The sequence below is a fragment of the Monodon monoceros genome, unplaced genomic scaffold, assembly GCF_005190385.1.
Source record: "Monodon monoceros isolate NGI ecotype Baffin Bay Population unplaced genomic scaffold, NGI_Narwhal_1 Super_Scaffold_21, whole genome shotgun sequence".
NCBI classification, from domain to species: Eukaryota; Metazoa; Chordata; class Mammalia; order Artiodactyla; family Monodontidae; genus Monodon; species Monodon monoceros.
Window position 1 is genome coordinate 121,838,340 of NW_021703778.1, and position 18,713 is coordinate 121,857,052.

The 18,713-nt window shown below is 35.7% G+C and overlaps 1 protein-coding gene across 1 annotated transcript in view; it reads right to left on the reverse strand.

The window, feature by feature from the left end:
• The window catches only part of MDGA2 (MAM domain containing glycosylphosphatidylinositol anchor 2), an 826,010-nt gene that overhangs the window by 380,474 nt on the left and 426,823 nt on the right, over positions 1-18,713 (reverse strand). The window contains exon 3 of the mRNA XM_029239755.1: positions 7,024-7,198. Coding sequence (XP_029095588.1) covers positions 7,024-7,198 — 175 coding nt within the window. The remainder of the gene's footprint in view (positions 1-7,023; positions 7,199-18,713) is intronic.

Consider the following 18,713-nt stretch of genomic DNA (forward strand, 5'->3'; position numbering starts at 1 on the left):
GGAAAAAGAGAGTTCAGGACAAAAAACTACCAAAAGTTTTCAGATGCATGTCAAATCTCATCCTTCAAACTACAATGTCAATCCTACTTCTTTAATGATAAGACCCCACAGTACCATCTCACTCTTCCATTTTCTGTGCCATCTGACACATCATTCATATTGTGTGGCATCATTTATGTTATTTACTTTCTTGCTTAACATTTGTGTCCTATTTAAATAAATTATATATTTCATGTTGTCTCTTTAAGTAGTTCAAACTCAATGAAGGTACAAATTATGTAATAAATTCCTTTTTAGCCTCACAAAATTTAATGCAACTATATTTTGAATAGCCTCTCAAATATTTGTGGCATGAAGAAGGGTAAAAATTTACTTTGTAAATGTTTCATCTAAACCACCAGTAAACAAATGGTAGTGAAAGAGTTTTATTCTATCTGTTGGGGGGAAAATTAGTCAGTGTGGCAACAATGTTCCCTATGCTATTGTCTGTCCTTTTCTTTTAAGATACCTTTTCAGTCAACTTTATTTGGTGATTTGGTGTCAAATATCAAAGAACATCAATTCTTATGGAGAATTAAAGAAAAGTATAAATATAATTAGAATTGACAACAATCTTCTGATAAAATCTGGAATGGCATTAGTTTTCACTTCTAGGAGCTTAATAACAAGGACCTCCAAGGCAAAATCTTCAAATCTATATTTTATGAATTAAAAATTATCAAATTATAGATGCACATAGTTTAGAAAGCCAATGATTATACAAAACACAACCTCAAGTATTTCTAATACCCAGAGGCAACCTTTCAAATGCATCTCTTAACCATTCTTGGTTTTGCCTTCATATTTCTAAATGTTTAACTGCTCTTTATAGATTTTTTTCCCATTTTCACGTTGTCTTACTGATTTCTTCCTGTTGAAGAGAAGCCTTTAGTTCTCTTATACTAACTCTCCTCCTTCCCCATATTCCTTATATTTATATACTTATGGTCAAGTCAACTGCTATTGTTATCATTATCCAAGTATATCTTCAGAGTTGAACCTTGTAGTATATTTCAGTTAATTTCATTTCATACAACTTTTTCTTTGTGTTCTGTTATTAACACTCACATTTTGTTTCCTCAATCATGTATACACCCATCATTACCATATTATTAAGCTTTCCATGAGAAGTGTAAAATCCTTCTCTAAACCATCAGATAGCCCGCTAGTTGCATCTCTCTCCCGAAGACATCCTTCATGAAGCCTCTTCTCCCAGACTCAGTCTGTCTTGGTTGCTCTTGACTTCCAAGGCACAGCTATCATCATGGTATTTTGCTTGGTATCATCTTGGGATTCCCTTCTATATTCTCCTATATACAATCTCCTATTTTTTAAATCAGTTTTGGTGGAACATACATAAAAGTAGTGTCCTGAGAAAGGGAACGTGGCAGAACTAATTTGGAAATCTTATAGGTCTAAAAATGTCTTCTTTCTTCTTCAATACCTGAAAAAAATACGTCTGGTTGTGTAGAAAAATTCTAGTTTGAAAATAGTTTTCCTTCAGAATTTCAAAAGCTTTACTCAATTGTCTTTTAGCTTTCCAATTTCTATTGTGCCATTTTGATTCCTAATTCTTTATATGTGATCATTTTGGAAAAAATGAAAATCTCACTGGAAACATTTAAGATCTTCATTTTTATCCTAGTGTTTGAATTGCATGTGGATGTGTTTTGGTGTGGATCTTGCTTACTCTATGTGCTAGACACCTAGTGGGTGCTTTTTAATTAGAAACGTATGTCTAAATATGATAGAAATTTTTATTAATTTTTTAGAAAATAATTTCTTCATCTCTATTTCTCTTTTTGGAATTCTATTCAAACGTTAGATTAGCTGGACCATTTCTCTAATCTTCTTATCTTCTCCTTCTTCTTCCATCCCTTTGATTGTTAAATTTTGTTTTGTTCTCTGTAAGATTTCATCAACTTTATCTCCATCCCTTTTATTGATTTTTATGTTAACATTTTTAGTATTCTAAGAGTTCATTGATGTTCTCTGAAAATTCCTTGTTTCTCTTTTCCTATTCTTGTTATGTGAATGCAACATTTCCCTTTTTTTCTGAGAATACTAATTAAAAATATCAATAATTGTGTTTTATTTTGTAGTTGGGCTCCCTGAAGTATCCTTGTTTCCTGAATTCTTTTCCCCATTTATTTTTCTTAGTTGCTCTCTTTTATTTTTTAGAAGATTGTCTCAAACGTTTGGTTATCTGGTATACTCATATCTAAGACTCAGTTATAAAAGAGCTTATTGGTAGCTCTGTTGATCAACAGTAGGCTTCACTGTGAGTGTATTAGTAAGGTTGTTTCGACAAGGACCCTTTTGTCAGGAGCTATAGCCTTTTCTCCAGAGATCATCAATTTTCCTAGACAGGAATTCTCCAATATTCCACCAGAAAGGAATTCTCAGAACCAAGTGTCAAAAGGGATTGTGATGAGTATGTAAACTTTCACTTAATAACCCTGATTTAAGACTATGTTGCCTTTTGTTTTCAATGATTCCATGTTTCTTAGTTCAAAGTTTCTCAGGCTCAACATCTCACAAAAATAAATTTCTAGCCTTCTGCAGGGATTTGACTAGGAAGTTGGTGGGAGAAGGGAGGTAGTTGGGCACTGAATTGTGTGAAATGTGAAAGGAGATCTGAGTATTTAACTCTTCTTATATAGACCTTCAACTACTTCTTCTGTTTTTAGACTGAATTACACTCTAAGAGCTAAATGGTGTCTCCAATTCCTGAGTTATTTAAGAATTCTATAACATTTCAGTATGCCTAGTTCTGTCCTCCTACATACTGACAGCTTTGATTCAAGTTTTCTTTAGTATGCTGAGCAGTGGCCATTCCCTGATCTGATTCTTTTCCTTCAAAATTGTTTTCCTGTCATCTCCTCTCCCATTCCCTCTATCACTGTTGATATGTGTTTTGCTGTTGTTACTGTTGTTTTATTCCTTTATTATTGTTTTAGCATAGTTTTAGGGAGAAGATGTGAAGAATGAATATGTTTGAAAACAGCAGGTTTAAGTAGAACTAATCCTACATGTTTTTCTTAAACATATAGCTGTTAGTTTTCAGACCCTCAGAAGTTATTTCCCAGCAAAAGAAGAATTGTAATTGATGAGCTTTTGATCAGAAATATTTGTATAAACCACTAGGTCAGATTTTACAAAAAAATAAGTTAGGTGGTTATGAAATCTGCTTGTTTATAAATATACTTTTAAAGGAATTATACTTCATTTTGGAATGCTTTTAGAATTCTTAGGAAACAAAATGATAGGTCATGATAAACTGAGAAACATAGCTATATCTTCTCAAAATAGTAACACAGAGAAAACCAAAAAAAATACATTTGGGTAGTTGCTTTATAAAACCTACATGGTCCAATTTTTCTACTATAATAAATTTTAGAAAATTATGTGGGAAGAAATTGTTAATTTAAGTTAATAAATCTTCCCAAATTGATCAAAATATTAATATAGTGTCACAAATATTTCAAAATATCTATCTAATAAAATCACCTCATTTTATATCAATCAGCATTGCAGCAGGTTCCTCTTCTGAAAATAAATTTCCTTATCAAAATAATGAGGAGTTAGCACTAAATTTTATTTTAGGTATTAGCTCTAAAGTCTAGAAACTTATGATCAGAACATGGGGTTTAATGAGAGATACACATTTTTACTATTATGAAATCTCTCCAGGATGGCTATAAACTTCATATTTTATGGAAGATTTTTAAAAGACAACCTATAACAAGGGATTCAAGGATAAATTCTAATATCATTTATTAGAATTTTTGTTAAATCTAAGCCATAGTTTGCCTCAGCTTGTTGTTGCAAATATAATCCTTACCTGCAGATTATTTTGTATTTTGTATTCTATGCCTATACTCTGCTCCAAGTTCTACCAATGTTGATGAATTAGTTTAGAAAAAGAAATAGAAGTCTACAGTGTAGTTGATGATTCTAAAACCATGACTTCAAGCATAAAAAAAATAATAATAATTAATCCTATTGTTTTAGCATTTCAAAAAGTAGTTACAGCAACAGCACCTGAAATAAAGTTGCTCACTTGTTTATGGTTTATAAAAATGAATTTCTATTCAATCGACCAGTCCAACATCAAATCAAAATCCAAGTAGCAGATGAATCTTAAGACTATAATCCAATTCTAGATGTCAAGGTTGCCAAGTTTAAACTCAGCACTGATATGCTAGTCATGTTGCTACTGACAATGATAGGACAGGTTTTAAAGTATAAATATTCATGTAGAGAAAACATACTTGAGCCTAAAAACTGTGTTGCTTAAAAACTGTGTTTTTCAATCAAGGTTATATTTGGACAACATGGATTCCCAAAAAGGCCTAATTGTCTCAATTGTAAAGTATTCTTACCAGTCAAAACATGTTTGAAAATTTACTATGTAAAGGAATTTATTTATTTAAACTTTCAAAATAGGCATAACTACTTAAAACGCATGTCTAGATCCCCATAAGAAAGATCTTCTCTGGGACTTCCCTGGTGGTCCAGTGGTTAAGACTCCACGCTTCAACTTCAGGGGGTGTGGGTTCTATCCCTGGTCAGGGAACTAAGATGCCACATGCTGCACAGCCATGGCCAAAAAAAAAAAAAATCTTCTCTGGAGCTGAAGGTAAGGTATTCCCAGGAAAATTTATATTATTGAGATGTCACATTTGTTTATACAGTCCATAATTGAATACATGTTATTCTCTCAAATAATATAATTTTAGACAGCTTTCTAATAAATCCTTGTCACCAGAAACTTACTGAAAGTAGTACTTCACTATGGTATGCATCACCATGACATTTAACTTAAACTACATAGAACAAGATGTTTGTCAAGTTTGGGTTGTGTGGGAAAAATCCCAAAGGAGGCATAGAAGAAGGGAATAGAGCTAGTGCCTTCAAGCATGGCTGCTTGGAAGGTAACACAGGCCTTAAAAGACTAACAGGGCTTGGGAAAACTGGAGGGAGTCGTGCTGTCAGTTCCACCCAAGTGTGCAATGTGAACTAAGATCCTGAGGCACAACTGAGTCTGGACAGCAAGGAATATGAACAAACAGAAAAGAGTGGGTATAATGCAGAATAGTACTGAAAAGGTTTTGCAGTAAGAAGAGAAGCCTCTTTTTAAAAGTCTTTAAAAATGTCATTTCCCTCTTGTATTAGATTTTTAACACAGCAATACAATTTTATTGTTTTTATCAAACTTATTGGAGTGACAATGCAAGTCACAATCTCTTATTCAAAGCCTTAGGGGAATGTTTTTCAGAATATTTCAGATTTTAGGAAGATGATAAAGTACATATACCATGTATAATATAACACAGCCAGCAGGCTCTGTGGCAACACTGTGTAATCAAATACATTATTTCCAGAGCAAAACATATGATTATTCAGACAAAGTAGGGTAAATAAAGACCAGAAAATCTTTTCTATTTTTGTATTCAAGTCATTTCAGGTTAGATGTTGCCACCAATAAAATTAAACAAAACACACCCATTCAATCTGCAGAACGTTTTAGATTTTAGAATTGTGTCTAAGGTATTGAAGTTGTGTATTTTAAAACTTCATGACCAAAACTATAACAAAAAACACAGATGCGTACTTTAAAAAGTCATATTATAGAAGTGTTTAATTCATTTAAATTAAATTTAGTGTCATTTAAAATTATATGTGAAAAACACTAAACATAGTATTTTTTTAAAGTGTATGTTACTATAAATATTTGATCAGGGGAGGGGTGTCCAGAGGCTATACTGTTGGGAAGCATAGGGGTAAGGCTAACCTGAAGGCCTGTAAGGACAGGGAGAGAGCAGCACATAGGCTACAGACGCCTTAGTTATGCCAGGGGATGCCTAAGGGACTAGGAAATGCTAGAAAGATTGGATATGGGCTTCTTCTCTCTCATCCTTTACAGGAATGGTGCAAGCACCTGAATATGGAAGGTGAATCATAAATGCAGCCTTGTCACCCACTTCTCAGTCACCTGAATAATTACATGAGATACAGAACAGAATCTGATAAATCACATATAATTCCCATCACTTTCCCAACTATGCAACACTTACCCTGATTGAAAGAAAAGAAAAAAGGAAAGAATGAAAGATGGGTAGAAAAACAGGAACTCCTCACTTGTTACTTATGTCTGAATCACTAAAAAAATCCTTTTATTCTAACACTAGAGAGTTAACCAAAAAAATGCAAGTTCTTGTAAAAAGACAATGGAATGATAGAAACCTATGCAAAAGACCAAACTGAATGTAGGTCCTTAATTTGTCTTGGTGGGGAAGAAAGTAAGGAGACCAAGAGGACTTTAAATGTATTTGCTAACAGCAAAAAGTAGAAAACTGAGACCAAGAACAAAAATAAATCAACAAACAATTCCAGGTGGCACAGCATTGCCCTACGTACTGATTACTTTCAACAGAATTGGATCAAAAACAGACTCTACACTGAGATTTTGGTCTTTCACAAGTCAATTCAAATAGCTTTGCTCATGATGTGCATTTTAAAAAATAAGAATAACAGAAATTACACATAGGTAAAGTTAACAAAACCAATTACAGTATGTACAGCATGATTTTTTAATACAAATATAAATATGCATTTACATATTTATATATAAATATAAGAAGTATATACATTCAACACTAACAGTCATTGGTTGGATTTTCAGTGATATTTATTGTCTTATTAATCTGGTTCTTAAATGTTCTATAATGAATATGTATAATTTAATTATAAAAACTATGAAAATTTCTAATGGAGATTCTTTCTTCTGGAAATATGTTAAATGAGCTATCACAACCATATACACTTGTCATTCTCAACTAAATAGAACTCTGTTTTTTTGAACAAACCCTAGTTTTTCTCAATAGATGTAACAATAATAAAACAAAAAAAGACCTTAAGTTGTAAGACAGAAGAAACCTGTAGTAGACTTAATTATAGATTTCTGGGAAATTTACTTACAGTACACATCCACTCTGATTGACTTTATCGCTGGGGACCCCAGGCCATTCTCTGCTTTACAGTAATACCGGCCTCCTTGGTGTCGCTGAATATTTGTAATCCTCAAAGTCTCATTGAAGACACTTGAGTCTTGGAATCTGTCAGAGGCACTTCCTGCTGTTTTGGTCCACCTGATCTGAGCAAGCATCAACAAAGATTGTTACTTTAGGTTGGTTTTCGCACTGAAAAATTAAATAGCAATTATTCATTTGAAGAGTTGGCTTTCAGAACTGCTACAGTGCCATTTTTGGCAAGTTATTGGAAATTAAGAAGAAAAGTTTATACACGTAATTCAACTATAAAAGTTTAAAATGCAATGTCATCATTGTATAGTGTGTATAATTCTAATTCAGTTGCATAGAGTGCATTCAAGTTTAACCAGTGTAAAGGGCAATATAAATATAATACAAAGGAAGTTAAATATAAGTAGTACACTGAAAATATGGATTAGTTTCTTTTTGTTGAGACTCTAAAATTCTCATTCATATTTTCGAAACCCTGTAAGGCACTTTTTATTTACTTAGTAAAGGTACTACAGGTAGGTTCTCACTTTCTTTCTGGACATGCTTCAGTATTTTAGTCAAAATTTTCTATTTGATTTGGATAATTTAAGCATATTACCATAATAGCTTATTGAAATTATGTGTAATTTTATACACCTGGTTGTTAAAAATGGTTTTTTTTTTTATGTTTTTGCTTTAATAAGCCCACAAATGACTTGTCTGTTATGATAATTAGAATTCACTTTACATCAATAATTATTTTCAAAAAATGTGTAAACTTTTCCAAAGAGAACATTCCTATTAAACTGCCAAGCACTTTGAATATCTAAAACATTCCATTATAAACAATACCATTCTTTTAAACACAGCTGTGCACAACAGTTTTAGATTTTATCAGAAATAAAGACTGGCATTCAACTCAAATTTTGTGTATTTTAGCTTATAAAACATGAATAAAAGTCACATGATAGTACTGTAAAGTGATATAAAACAGGATGTAAAAATGATTCAGTTTATTTCTCTCCTTGTCCCTGCTGTATTTTATATATATATATATATATATATATATTTTTTTTTTTTTATTATTATTATGTTTAGGTTGAAACACTGCTGATAGAAATCCTCTGGTCAAACACAAATGAAGAAACATAGAAAAATGCAACTAAGGAGTGGGTCATTAAAATTTAAATCGTTGGGCTTCCCTGGTGTCGCAATGGTTGAGTCCGCCTGCCGATGTAGGGGACACAGGTTCGTTCCCCGGTCCGGGAAGATCCCACATGCCGCGGAGTGGCTGGGCCCGTGAGCCATGGCTGCTGAGCCTGCGCATCCGGAGCCTGTGCTCCGCAACAGGAGAGGCCACAACAGTGAGAGGCCCACGTACCGCAAAAAAAAAAAAAAAAAAAAAAATTTAAATTCTTTAATACTGCCATTATTTATGCTATTTTCATACAATGTTAATTAAAATTTATGATCTAATGACATTAAGTATCTTTAAAAAGTTCTCCAAATCATTACAATATCAGTATAAATATATTCATGCTTGCCCTTAATTGTGAATGAAATGAAAATGTTACCTAGAGATTAATAAAAACTGAGTAATTCATAAAAATAAATTTCAAATGTTTATCCAACACTTTGTGCAGAAAATATACACAAAAATAAATGGAATGGGCTTCCCTGGTGGCGCAGTGGTTGAGAAGCTGCCTGCCAATGCAGGGGACATGGGTTAAAGCCCTGGTTTGGGAAGATTCCACATGCCATGGAGGAACTAGGCCCGTGAGCCACAACTACTGAGCCTGTGCCTCTGGAGCCTGTGCTCCACAACAAGAAAGGCCACGATAGTAAGAGGCCCGCACACCGTGATGAAGTGTGGCCCCCACTTGCCACGACTAGAGAAAGCCCTCACACAGAAACGAAGACCCAACACAGCCAAAAATAAATAAATAAATAAATGGAATGATTCCTGATTTCAAGAAGTTTATAAGCTGATTATTAATATGCTCATAAAAAGATGAAGGGTAACATGGGCACTGGTTTGATAAGTACTATTTCCATGGGGAAATCTAGGATTCTATTTTAATTTAAATTTCAAATTTTATAGGTAACCAAATAAAGAAAATTGAAATAAATAAGCAAATTACATAATTTTGTTCTTGTATAGAGATATGTTCTCTCTAAAGTAATAGATATTTCTAAGATATAACCTAATAACCTAAGATATAATAAATACCAATTACCAATTAAAATACGGAGTTTTCTTTGAGTATCACAATATGGTACCAAAATTGATTTTTAAAAATAAATATTTCAGAACATAAAAAGTTCAGGATAAAAAGAGTTATGGAAATGGCCTAGCAGTTTCAGATATTAAAAATATAATATTACGGCTTCCCTGGTGGCGCAATGGTTGGGGGTCCACATGCCGATGCGGGGGACGTGGGTTCGTGCCCCAGTCCGGGAGGATCCTGCGTGCCATGGAGCAGCTGGGCCCGTGAGCCATGGCCACTGGGCCTGCATGTCCGGAGCCTGTGCTCCGCAGTGGGAGGGGCCACTGCGGTGGGAGGCCCGCGTACCGCAAAAAAAATAAAAAATTTTAAAAAATAATATTAATACAATAATTTAGTTATAGAATACTGTTACAGTATTGGGAACTGTCCAGGAATTGGAGGTGGGGGAAAGAACAAGAGTGAGTGTGTGCGTGTGAAAGAGAAAAGTAAGTTTGAGAGAAGAAATTATGATATAGACTAGCAGTTATCAAACTTTTTGGTCTTAGAACACCTTTACACTATTAAAAATTATTAAGGACCCCAAATAGCTTTTGTTTATTAGAATTATATCTTTTCATAATCACTGTAGTACAAATTAAAACTGAGACAATGTTAAATTATGTATTAACTCATTTTAAATCATATTAATAAACTGAAGACATTAACATAAGGAACATTTTTAATCACAAAATTATAGTTTTCAAAACAAAAATAATTGAGTAAAATGAATGGAATTGCTTTACAGCTTTGCCAATGTCTTTAATATCTGCTTTAGTGGAAAAGAGCTGTCTCGATAATTATATCACCTTCTGCATGCAATCTGTGGCAACATATTGCTTTGTTTGAAATATGTGAAGAAAATCTTGCCTCACACTGATATCTGGTAATAAAGGCAGGAGTGTTTCAATAGCCTTTTCAAACAATTGTGGATAGCCTTCCTTAATACTAAACTAAAACCCCACAAGTGTTAGTTTCCTAACATTTGATGGCAAAGTAGAATCAAGAACCATATAAATGCCCTTCTGGCACTCTGTGAGACTAAAATCCATTGGTCTATCTTGCACTTTTAATGGATTGTTTACTCATACATGATTTTGTAGCATCATACATTAGTCATCTGGAAAATAAGAATTCACTGAGTTATGCAGATCTTCCAGATGTTGTCATATTTCATTATATAATACAAGTCACATATATTAATATCATCAAACAGAAGAGTCTTTAAGTGCTGGGAAGCAGCGATACTTATGTTGGCAGATTTTCCAAACTTCTAATTTTTCTCTTGAAAAGGTAAAATTTATCATTAGTAATAAATATAGCTAAGGTATCTTATTTGGGATGGCAAATTCACTTCAATCATTTTTGAGAAAATATTTGCCAAATACCCAAGTCTGAATAACCATTATTTGTATAACAATCATCCTTTTAAGTAAAAACATTATTCTATGAAAATAAGTGGTGGAGACCTTCAAGAGGGTGAACAAGTAAGACGTGGAGATCACCTTCCACCCCACAAATACAACAGAAATACAACTACATGTGGAACAGCTGCTACAGAACAGCTACTGAACGCTGGCAGAAGACCTCAGACTTTCCAAAAGGCAAGAAACTCCCCCATGTACCTGGGTAGGGCAAAAGAAAAAAGAATAAACTGAGACAAAAGAATAGGGACGGGACCTGCACCACTGGGAGGGAGCTGTGAAGGAGGAAAGGTTTCCACACACTAGGAAGCCCCTTCACTGGCGGAGACAGGGGGTGGCGGAGGGGGGAAGCTTTGGAGCCACAGAGAAGAGCAGCAACAGAGGTGCGGAGGGCAAAGCAGAGAGATTCCCGCACAGAGGATCAGTGCCGACTGGCACTCACCAGCCCAAGAGGCTTTCTGCTCACCTGCTGGGACAGGTTGGGCCTGGGAGCTGAGGCTCGGGCTTCAGAGGTCAGATCCCAGGGAGAGGACTGGGATTGGCTGTGTGAACACAGCCTGCAGGGGGCTAGCTAGTGCGCCACAGCTAGTTGGGAGGGAGTCCGGGAAAAACTCTGGAACTGCCTGAGGCAAGAGACCATTGTTTCTGCATGTGCGAGAAGAGGTGATTTCTGCTCCGTGTACCCACAGAAGGCAGAGCACTGCCTAAGCGAGCTCCAGAGACAGGCGCAAGCTGCAGCAGTCAGCTTGGACCCCAGAGACGGGCATGAAACACTAACATTGCCACTGCTGCCACCAAGAATCCTGTGTACAAGCACAGGTCACTACCCACACCCCCTCAGGAGCCTGTTCAGCATGCCACTGCCAGGGTCCTGAGATCTAGAGACAACTTCCTTGGGAGAACACACAGCGTGCCTCGGGCTGCTACAATGTCACGCTGGCCTCTGTCACTACAGGCTCACCCTGCATTCCAATTATGACTACCATACCCCTCACTATCCCTGGCCTGAGTTAGCAAGAGAGCCCTAATTGGTCGCTGTTTTACCCCCTCCTGTCTGGGCAGGGAAGAGATGTCTGAGGGCAGCCTACATGCAGAGGCAGGGCCAAAACCAAAGCTGAACCACAGGAGCTGTGCAAACAAAGAAGAGAAAGGGAAATTTCTCCATGCAAACTCAGGGGCAGTGGATTAAATCCCCACAATCAACTTGATGAACCCTGCATCTGTGGAATACCTGAATAGACAACAAATATTCCCAAAATTGAGGCAGTGGACTTTGTGAGCAACTGTAGACTTGGGGTTCGCTTTCCACACCTGATTTGTTTGTGCTTTTCACGTTTACCTTAGTTTAGTTTTTAGTGCTTGTTATGATTGGTGGATTTCCTTATTGGTTTCGTTGCTCTCTTTTTTTTTTACTTTTTATTTTATTTTTTATTTTTTTAATTAAACTTTTTTTTCCTTTTTTCTCTTTTTGTGAGTGTGTATGTTTCTTTGTATGATTTTGACTGTTTAGGTTTACTTTTACTATTTGTCCTAGGGTTCTGACTGTTCATTTACTTGTTTGTTTTTGTTATTTGTTCATTTTCCGTTTATGAGTGTATGTTTCTTTGTGTGATTTTCCCTGTTTATTTTTACTTTTACAATTTGTCCTACAGCTCTGACTGTTCATTATTTTGGTTTTTTTTCCCTTTTTTTTCTTCCTTTTCTTCCAAGCCATGAGGCTGGCAGGGTCTTGATGCTCTGGCCAGGTGTCAGGCCTGAGCCTCTGAGGTGGGAGAGCCAAGTCCAGGTCACTGGACCACAAGAGATTTCCTGGCCCCACGTAATATCAATCAGCAAGAGCTCTCCCAGAGATCTCCGTATCAACACTAAGAATCAATTCCACCTAATGGCCAGCAAACTCCAGTGATGGACACCCCATGCCAAACAACTAGCAAGACAGGAACACAACCCCCTCACCCCTGCATTAGCAGAGAGGCTGCCTAATCTCATACTAAGTTCACAGACACACCAAAATACACCACCGGACGTGGCCCTGCCCACCAGAAGGACAAGATCCAGCCCCACCCACGAAAACACAGGTACCAGTCTCCTCCATCAAGAAGGCTACAAAAGCCACTGAACTAACCTCACCCACTGAGGGCAGAGACCAAAAACAATGGGAACTACAAAACTGCAAGCTGCGAAAAGGAGACCCCAAGCACAGTAAGTTAAACAAAATGAGAAGACAGAGAAATATGCAGCAGATGAAGGAGAAAGGCAAAAACCCACCAGACAAAACAAATGAAAAGGAAATAGGCAGTCTACCTGAAAAAGAATTCACAGTAATGGTATTAAGATGATCCAAAATCTTGGAAACAAAATGGAGAAAATACAAGAAACGTTTACCAAAGACCTAGAAGAACTGAAGAGCAAACAAACAATGAAGAACACCACAATAAATGAAATTAAAAATTCTCTAGAAGGAATCAATAGCGGAATAACTGAGGTAGAAGAATGGATAACTGATCTGGAAGATAAAAGAGTGGAAATAACTAACACAGAGCAGAATAAAGAAAAAAGAATGAAAAGAATTGAGGACAGTCTGAGAGCTCTGGGACAACATTAAACATACAAACGTTCGAATTATAGGGGTCCCAGAAAAACAACAGAAAAAGAAAGGGTCTGAGGAAATACTTGAAGGGATTACAGTTGAAAACTTCCCTAACATGGGAAAAGAAATAGTCAATCAAGTCCAAGAGGCACAGAGAGCCCCATACAGGATAAACCCAAAGAGAAACATGTCAAGACACATAATAATCAAACTAGCAAAAATTAAATACAAACAAAAAATATTAAAAGCAGCAAGGGAAAAGCAACAAATAACATACAAGGGAATCCCTATAAGGTTAACAGCTGATCTGTCAGGAGAAACACTGCAAGCCGGAAGAGAGTGGCAGGACATATTTAAAGTGATGAAAGGGAAAAACCTACAATCGAGATTACTCTGGCCAGCAAGGATCTATTCAGATTTGATGGAGAAATAAAAAGACTTACAAGCAAAAGCTAAGAGAATTCAGCACCACCAAACCAGATTTACAACAAATGCTAAAGGAACTTCTCTAGGCAGCAACCACAAAAGAAGAAAAAGACCTAAAAAACAAACCCAAACAATTAAGAAAATGGTAATAGGAACATATTTATTGATAATTATCTTAAATGTAAATGCTTCAATCAAAAGACACAGACTAGCTGAATGTATACAAAAATGACCTTATGTATATGCTGTCTACAAGAGACCCACTTCAGACTTAGGGACACATACAGACTGAAAGTAAGGGGATGGAAAAAAATATTCCACACAAATGGAAACCAAAAGAAAGCAGGAGTAGCAATACTCATATCAGACAAAATCGACTTTAAAATAAAGACTGTTACAAGAGACAAAGAAGGACAGTACATAATGATCAAGGGATCAATCCAAGAAGAAAATATAACAATTATAAATATTTATGCACCCAACATAGGAGCACCTCAATACCCAAGGCAAATTCTAACAATCATAAAAGGGAAAATCGAGTAACACAATAATAGTAGGGGACTTTAACGCCCCAATTTCACCACTGGACAGATCATCCAAGATGAAAATAAATAAAGAAACACAAACTTTGAATGACACATTACTCCAGATGGACTTAATTGATATTTATAGGATGCCCCATCCAAAAACAACAGAATACACTTTCTTCTCAAGTGCTCATGGAGTATTTTCCAGGATATATCATACCTTGGGTCACTAATCAAACCTTGGTAAATCTAAGAAAAGTGAAGTCGTATCAAGTGTCTTTTCTGACCACAACGCTATGAGACTTGATATCAATTAAAGGAAAAAAAACTGTATAAAATACAAAAACATGGAGGCTAAACAATACGTTACTAAAGAAGCAAGAGCTCAATGAAGAAATCAAAGAGGAAATCAAAAAATACCTAGAAACAAATGACAATGAAAACACAACAATCCAAAATATGGGAGTCAGCAAAAGCAGTTCTAAAAGGGCAATTTATACCAATGCAAGGCTACCTCAAGAAACAAGAAAAACCTCAAATAAACAACCTAATCTTACACATAAAGCAATTAGACAAAGAAGAACAAAAAAACCCATAGTGAGCAGAAGGAAAGAAATCATAAAGATCAGGCCAGAAATAAACGAAAAAAAAAATGAAGAAAACAATAGCAAACAATAATAAAACTAAAAGCTGGTTCTTTGATAAGAAAAAAAAAAATTTGATAAACCATTTGCCAGACTCATCAAGAAAAAAAGGGAGAAGACTCAAATCAATAGAATTAGAAGTAACAACTGACACTGAAGAAATACAAAGGATCATGAGAGATTATAATAAGCAACTATATGCCAGTAAAATGGACAACCTGGAGGAAATGGACAAATTCTTAGAAAAGTACAACCTTCCAAGACCCAGCCAGAAAGCAATAGAAAATATGAACAGAACAATCACAAGCACTGAAATTGAAACTGTGATTAAAAATCTTCCAACACAAAAAAGCCCAGGGCCAGATGGCTTCACAGGTGAAATCTATCAGACACTTAGAGAAGTGCTAACACCTATCCTTCTCAAACACTTCTAAAATATAGCAGAGGGAGGAAAACTCCCAAACTCATTCTATGAGGCCACTACCACCGTGATACTAAAATCAGACAAAGATGTCACAAAAAAAGATAATTACAGGACATATCACTGATCAACACAAATACAAAAATCCTCAACAAAATACTAGCAAATAGAATCCAACAGCACATTAAAAGGATCATACATACACCATGATCAAGTGGGGTTTTTCCCACAAATGCAAGGATTCTTCAATATATGCAAATCTATCAATGTGATACACCATATTAACAAACTGAAGGATAAAAGCCATATGATAATCTCAACAGATGCAGAAAAATCTTTCTACAAAATTAAACACCCATTTATGATAAAAACTCTCCAGAAAGTAGGCATAGAGGGAACCTACCTCAACATAATAAAGGCCATATATGACAAACCCACAGCCAACATCTTTCTCAACGGTGGAAAACTGAAACCATTTCTTCTAAGATCAGGAACATCACATGGTTGCCCATTCTCAACACAATTATTCAACATAGTTTTGGACGTTTCAGCCACAGAAATCAGAGAAGAAAAAGAAATAAAAGGAATCCAAATTGGAAAAGAAGAAGTTAAACTGTCACTGTTTGCAGATGACATGATACAATAGAGATGCTACCAGAAAACTACTAGAGCTAATCAATGAATTTGGTAACGTAGCAGGATACAAAATTAATGCACAGAAATCTCTTGCATTCCTAAACACTAACAATGAAATATCTGAAAGAGAAATTAAGGAAAAATTTTCATTTACCAATGAAACAAAAAGAATAAATTACATAGGACTAAACCTACCAAAGGAGAAAAAAGACCTGTATGAAGAAAACTATAAGACACTGATGAAAGAAATTAAAGATGATATAAACATACAGAGAGATATACCATCTTCTTGGATTGGAAGAATCAACATTGTGAAAATGATTATACTATGCAAAGTAATCTACAGATTCAGTGCAATCCCTATCAAACTACCAATGGCATTTTTCACAGAACTAGAACAAAAATTTTCACAATTTGTATGGAAACACAGAAGACCTTGAATACCCAGAGCAATCTTGAGAAAGAAAAACAGAGCTAGAGGAATCAGGCTCCCTGACTTCAGAGTACACTACAAAACTACAGTAATCAAGACAGCATGGTACTGGCACTAAAACAGAAATACAGGTCAATGGTACAGGATACAAAGGCCAGAAATAAACCCATGCACATATGGTCACCTTATCTTTGATAAAGGAGGCAAGAATATACAATGGAGAGAAGACAGCCTCTTCAATAAGTGGTACTGGGAAAACTGGACAGCTATGTGTAAAAGAATGAAAGTAGAACAGTTTCTAACACCATACACAAAAATAAACTCATAATGGATTATAAACCTAAATGTAAGACTGGACACTATAAAACTCTTAAAGGAACACATAGGCATAACACTCTATGACATAAATCACAGCAAGATCCTTTTTGAGGCCCTACTAGAGAAATGGAAATAAAAACAAAAATAAACAAATGGAACTTAAAAGCTTTTGCAAAGCAAAGGAAACCATAAATAAGATGAAAAGACAACCCTCAGAATGGGAGAAAATATTTGCAAATGAAGCAACTGACAAAGGATTAATCTCCAAAATTTACAAGCAGCTCATGCAGCTCAATATCAAAAAAGCAAACTACCCAAACCAAAAATGGACAGAAGACCTAAAGAGACATTTCTCCAATGAAGATATACAGATTGCCAACAAATGCAAGAAAGGATGTACACCATCACTAAACACAGAGAAATGCAAATCAAAACTACAATGAGGTATCACCTCACACCAGTCAAAATGGCCATTATTAAAAACTCTCCAAACAATAAATGCTGGAGAGGGTGTGGAGAAAAGGAAACCTTCTTGCACTGCTGGTAGGAATGTAAATTGATACAGCCACTATGGAGAAGAGTATGGAGGTTCCTCCAAACTACAAACAGAACTACCATATGACCCAGCAATCCCACTACTGGGCATATACCCTGAGAAAACCATAATTCAAAAAGAGTCATGTACCACAATGTTCATTGCAGCTCTATTTACAATAGCCAGGACATGGAATCAACCTAAGTGCCCATCGACAGATGAATGTATAAAGAAGATGTGGCATATATATACAATGGAATATTACTGAGCCATAAAAAGAAATGCAATTGAGTTATTTGTAGTGAAGTGGATGGACCTAGAGTCTGTCATACAGAGCTAAGTCAGAAAGAGAAAAACAAATACCGTATGCTAACACATATATATGGAATCTGAAAAGAAAACTGGTTCTGATGAACCTAGGGGCAGGACAGGAATAAAGACCCAGACCTAGAGAATGGACTTGAGGACACAGGGAGGGGGGAAGGGTAAGCTGGGACAAAGTGCAAGAGTGGCATGGACTTATATATACCACCAAATGTAAAACAGATTGCTAGTGAGAACAGCCGCATAGCACAGGGAGATCAGCTTGGTGTTTTTTGACCACCTAGAGGAGTGGGATAGGGAGGATTGGAGGGAGACACAAGAGGGAGGAGATATGGGGATATATGTATACGTATAGCTGATTCACTTTATTACAGAGCAGAAACTAGCACACCATTGTAAAGCAATTATACTCTAAAAAAGGTGTTAAAAAAAAAATTGGAACAAGACCTAAATAGACATTTCTCCAAAGAAGACATAGAGATGGCCAAGAGGCATATGAAAAGATGGTCAACATCACTAATTATTATAGATATGCAAATCAAAATCGCAGTTTGGTATCACTTCACACCAGTCAGAATGGCGATCATCAAAAAATCTACAAATAATAAATGCCTGAGAGGGTGTGGAGAAAAGGAAACCCTCTTGCAGTGTTGGTGGGAATGTAAATTGATACAGCCACTATGAAGAGCAGTATGGAGGTTCCTTAAGAATCTAAAAATAGAACTACCATATGATCCAGCAATCCCACTAATGGGCATATTCCTTGAGAAAACCATAATTCAAAAAGAGACATGTACCACCATATTCACTGCAGCACTATTTACAATAGCCAGGACATGGAAGCCACCTACGTCTCCATTGACAGATGAATGGATAAAGAAGATGTGGCACATATATACAATGGAATATTACTGAGCCCTAAAAAGGAACGAAATTGAGTTATTTGTAGTGAGGTGGATGGACCTAGTGTCTGTCACAAAGAGTGAAGTAAGTCAGAAACAGAAAAACAAATACCATATACTAACACATATATATGGAATCTAAAAAAGAAAAAAACTGGTTCTGATGAACCTAGGGGCAGGACAGGAATAAAGACAGAGACCTAGA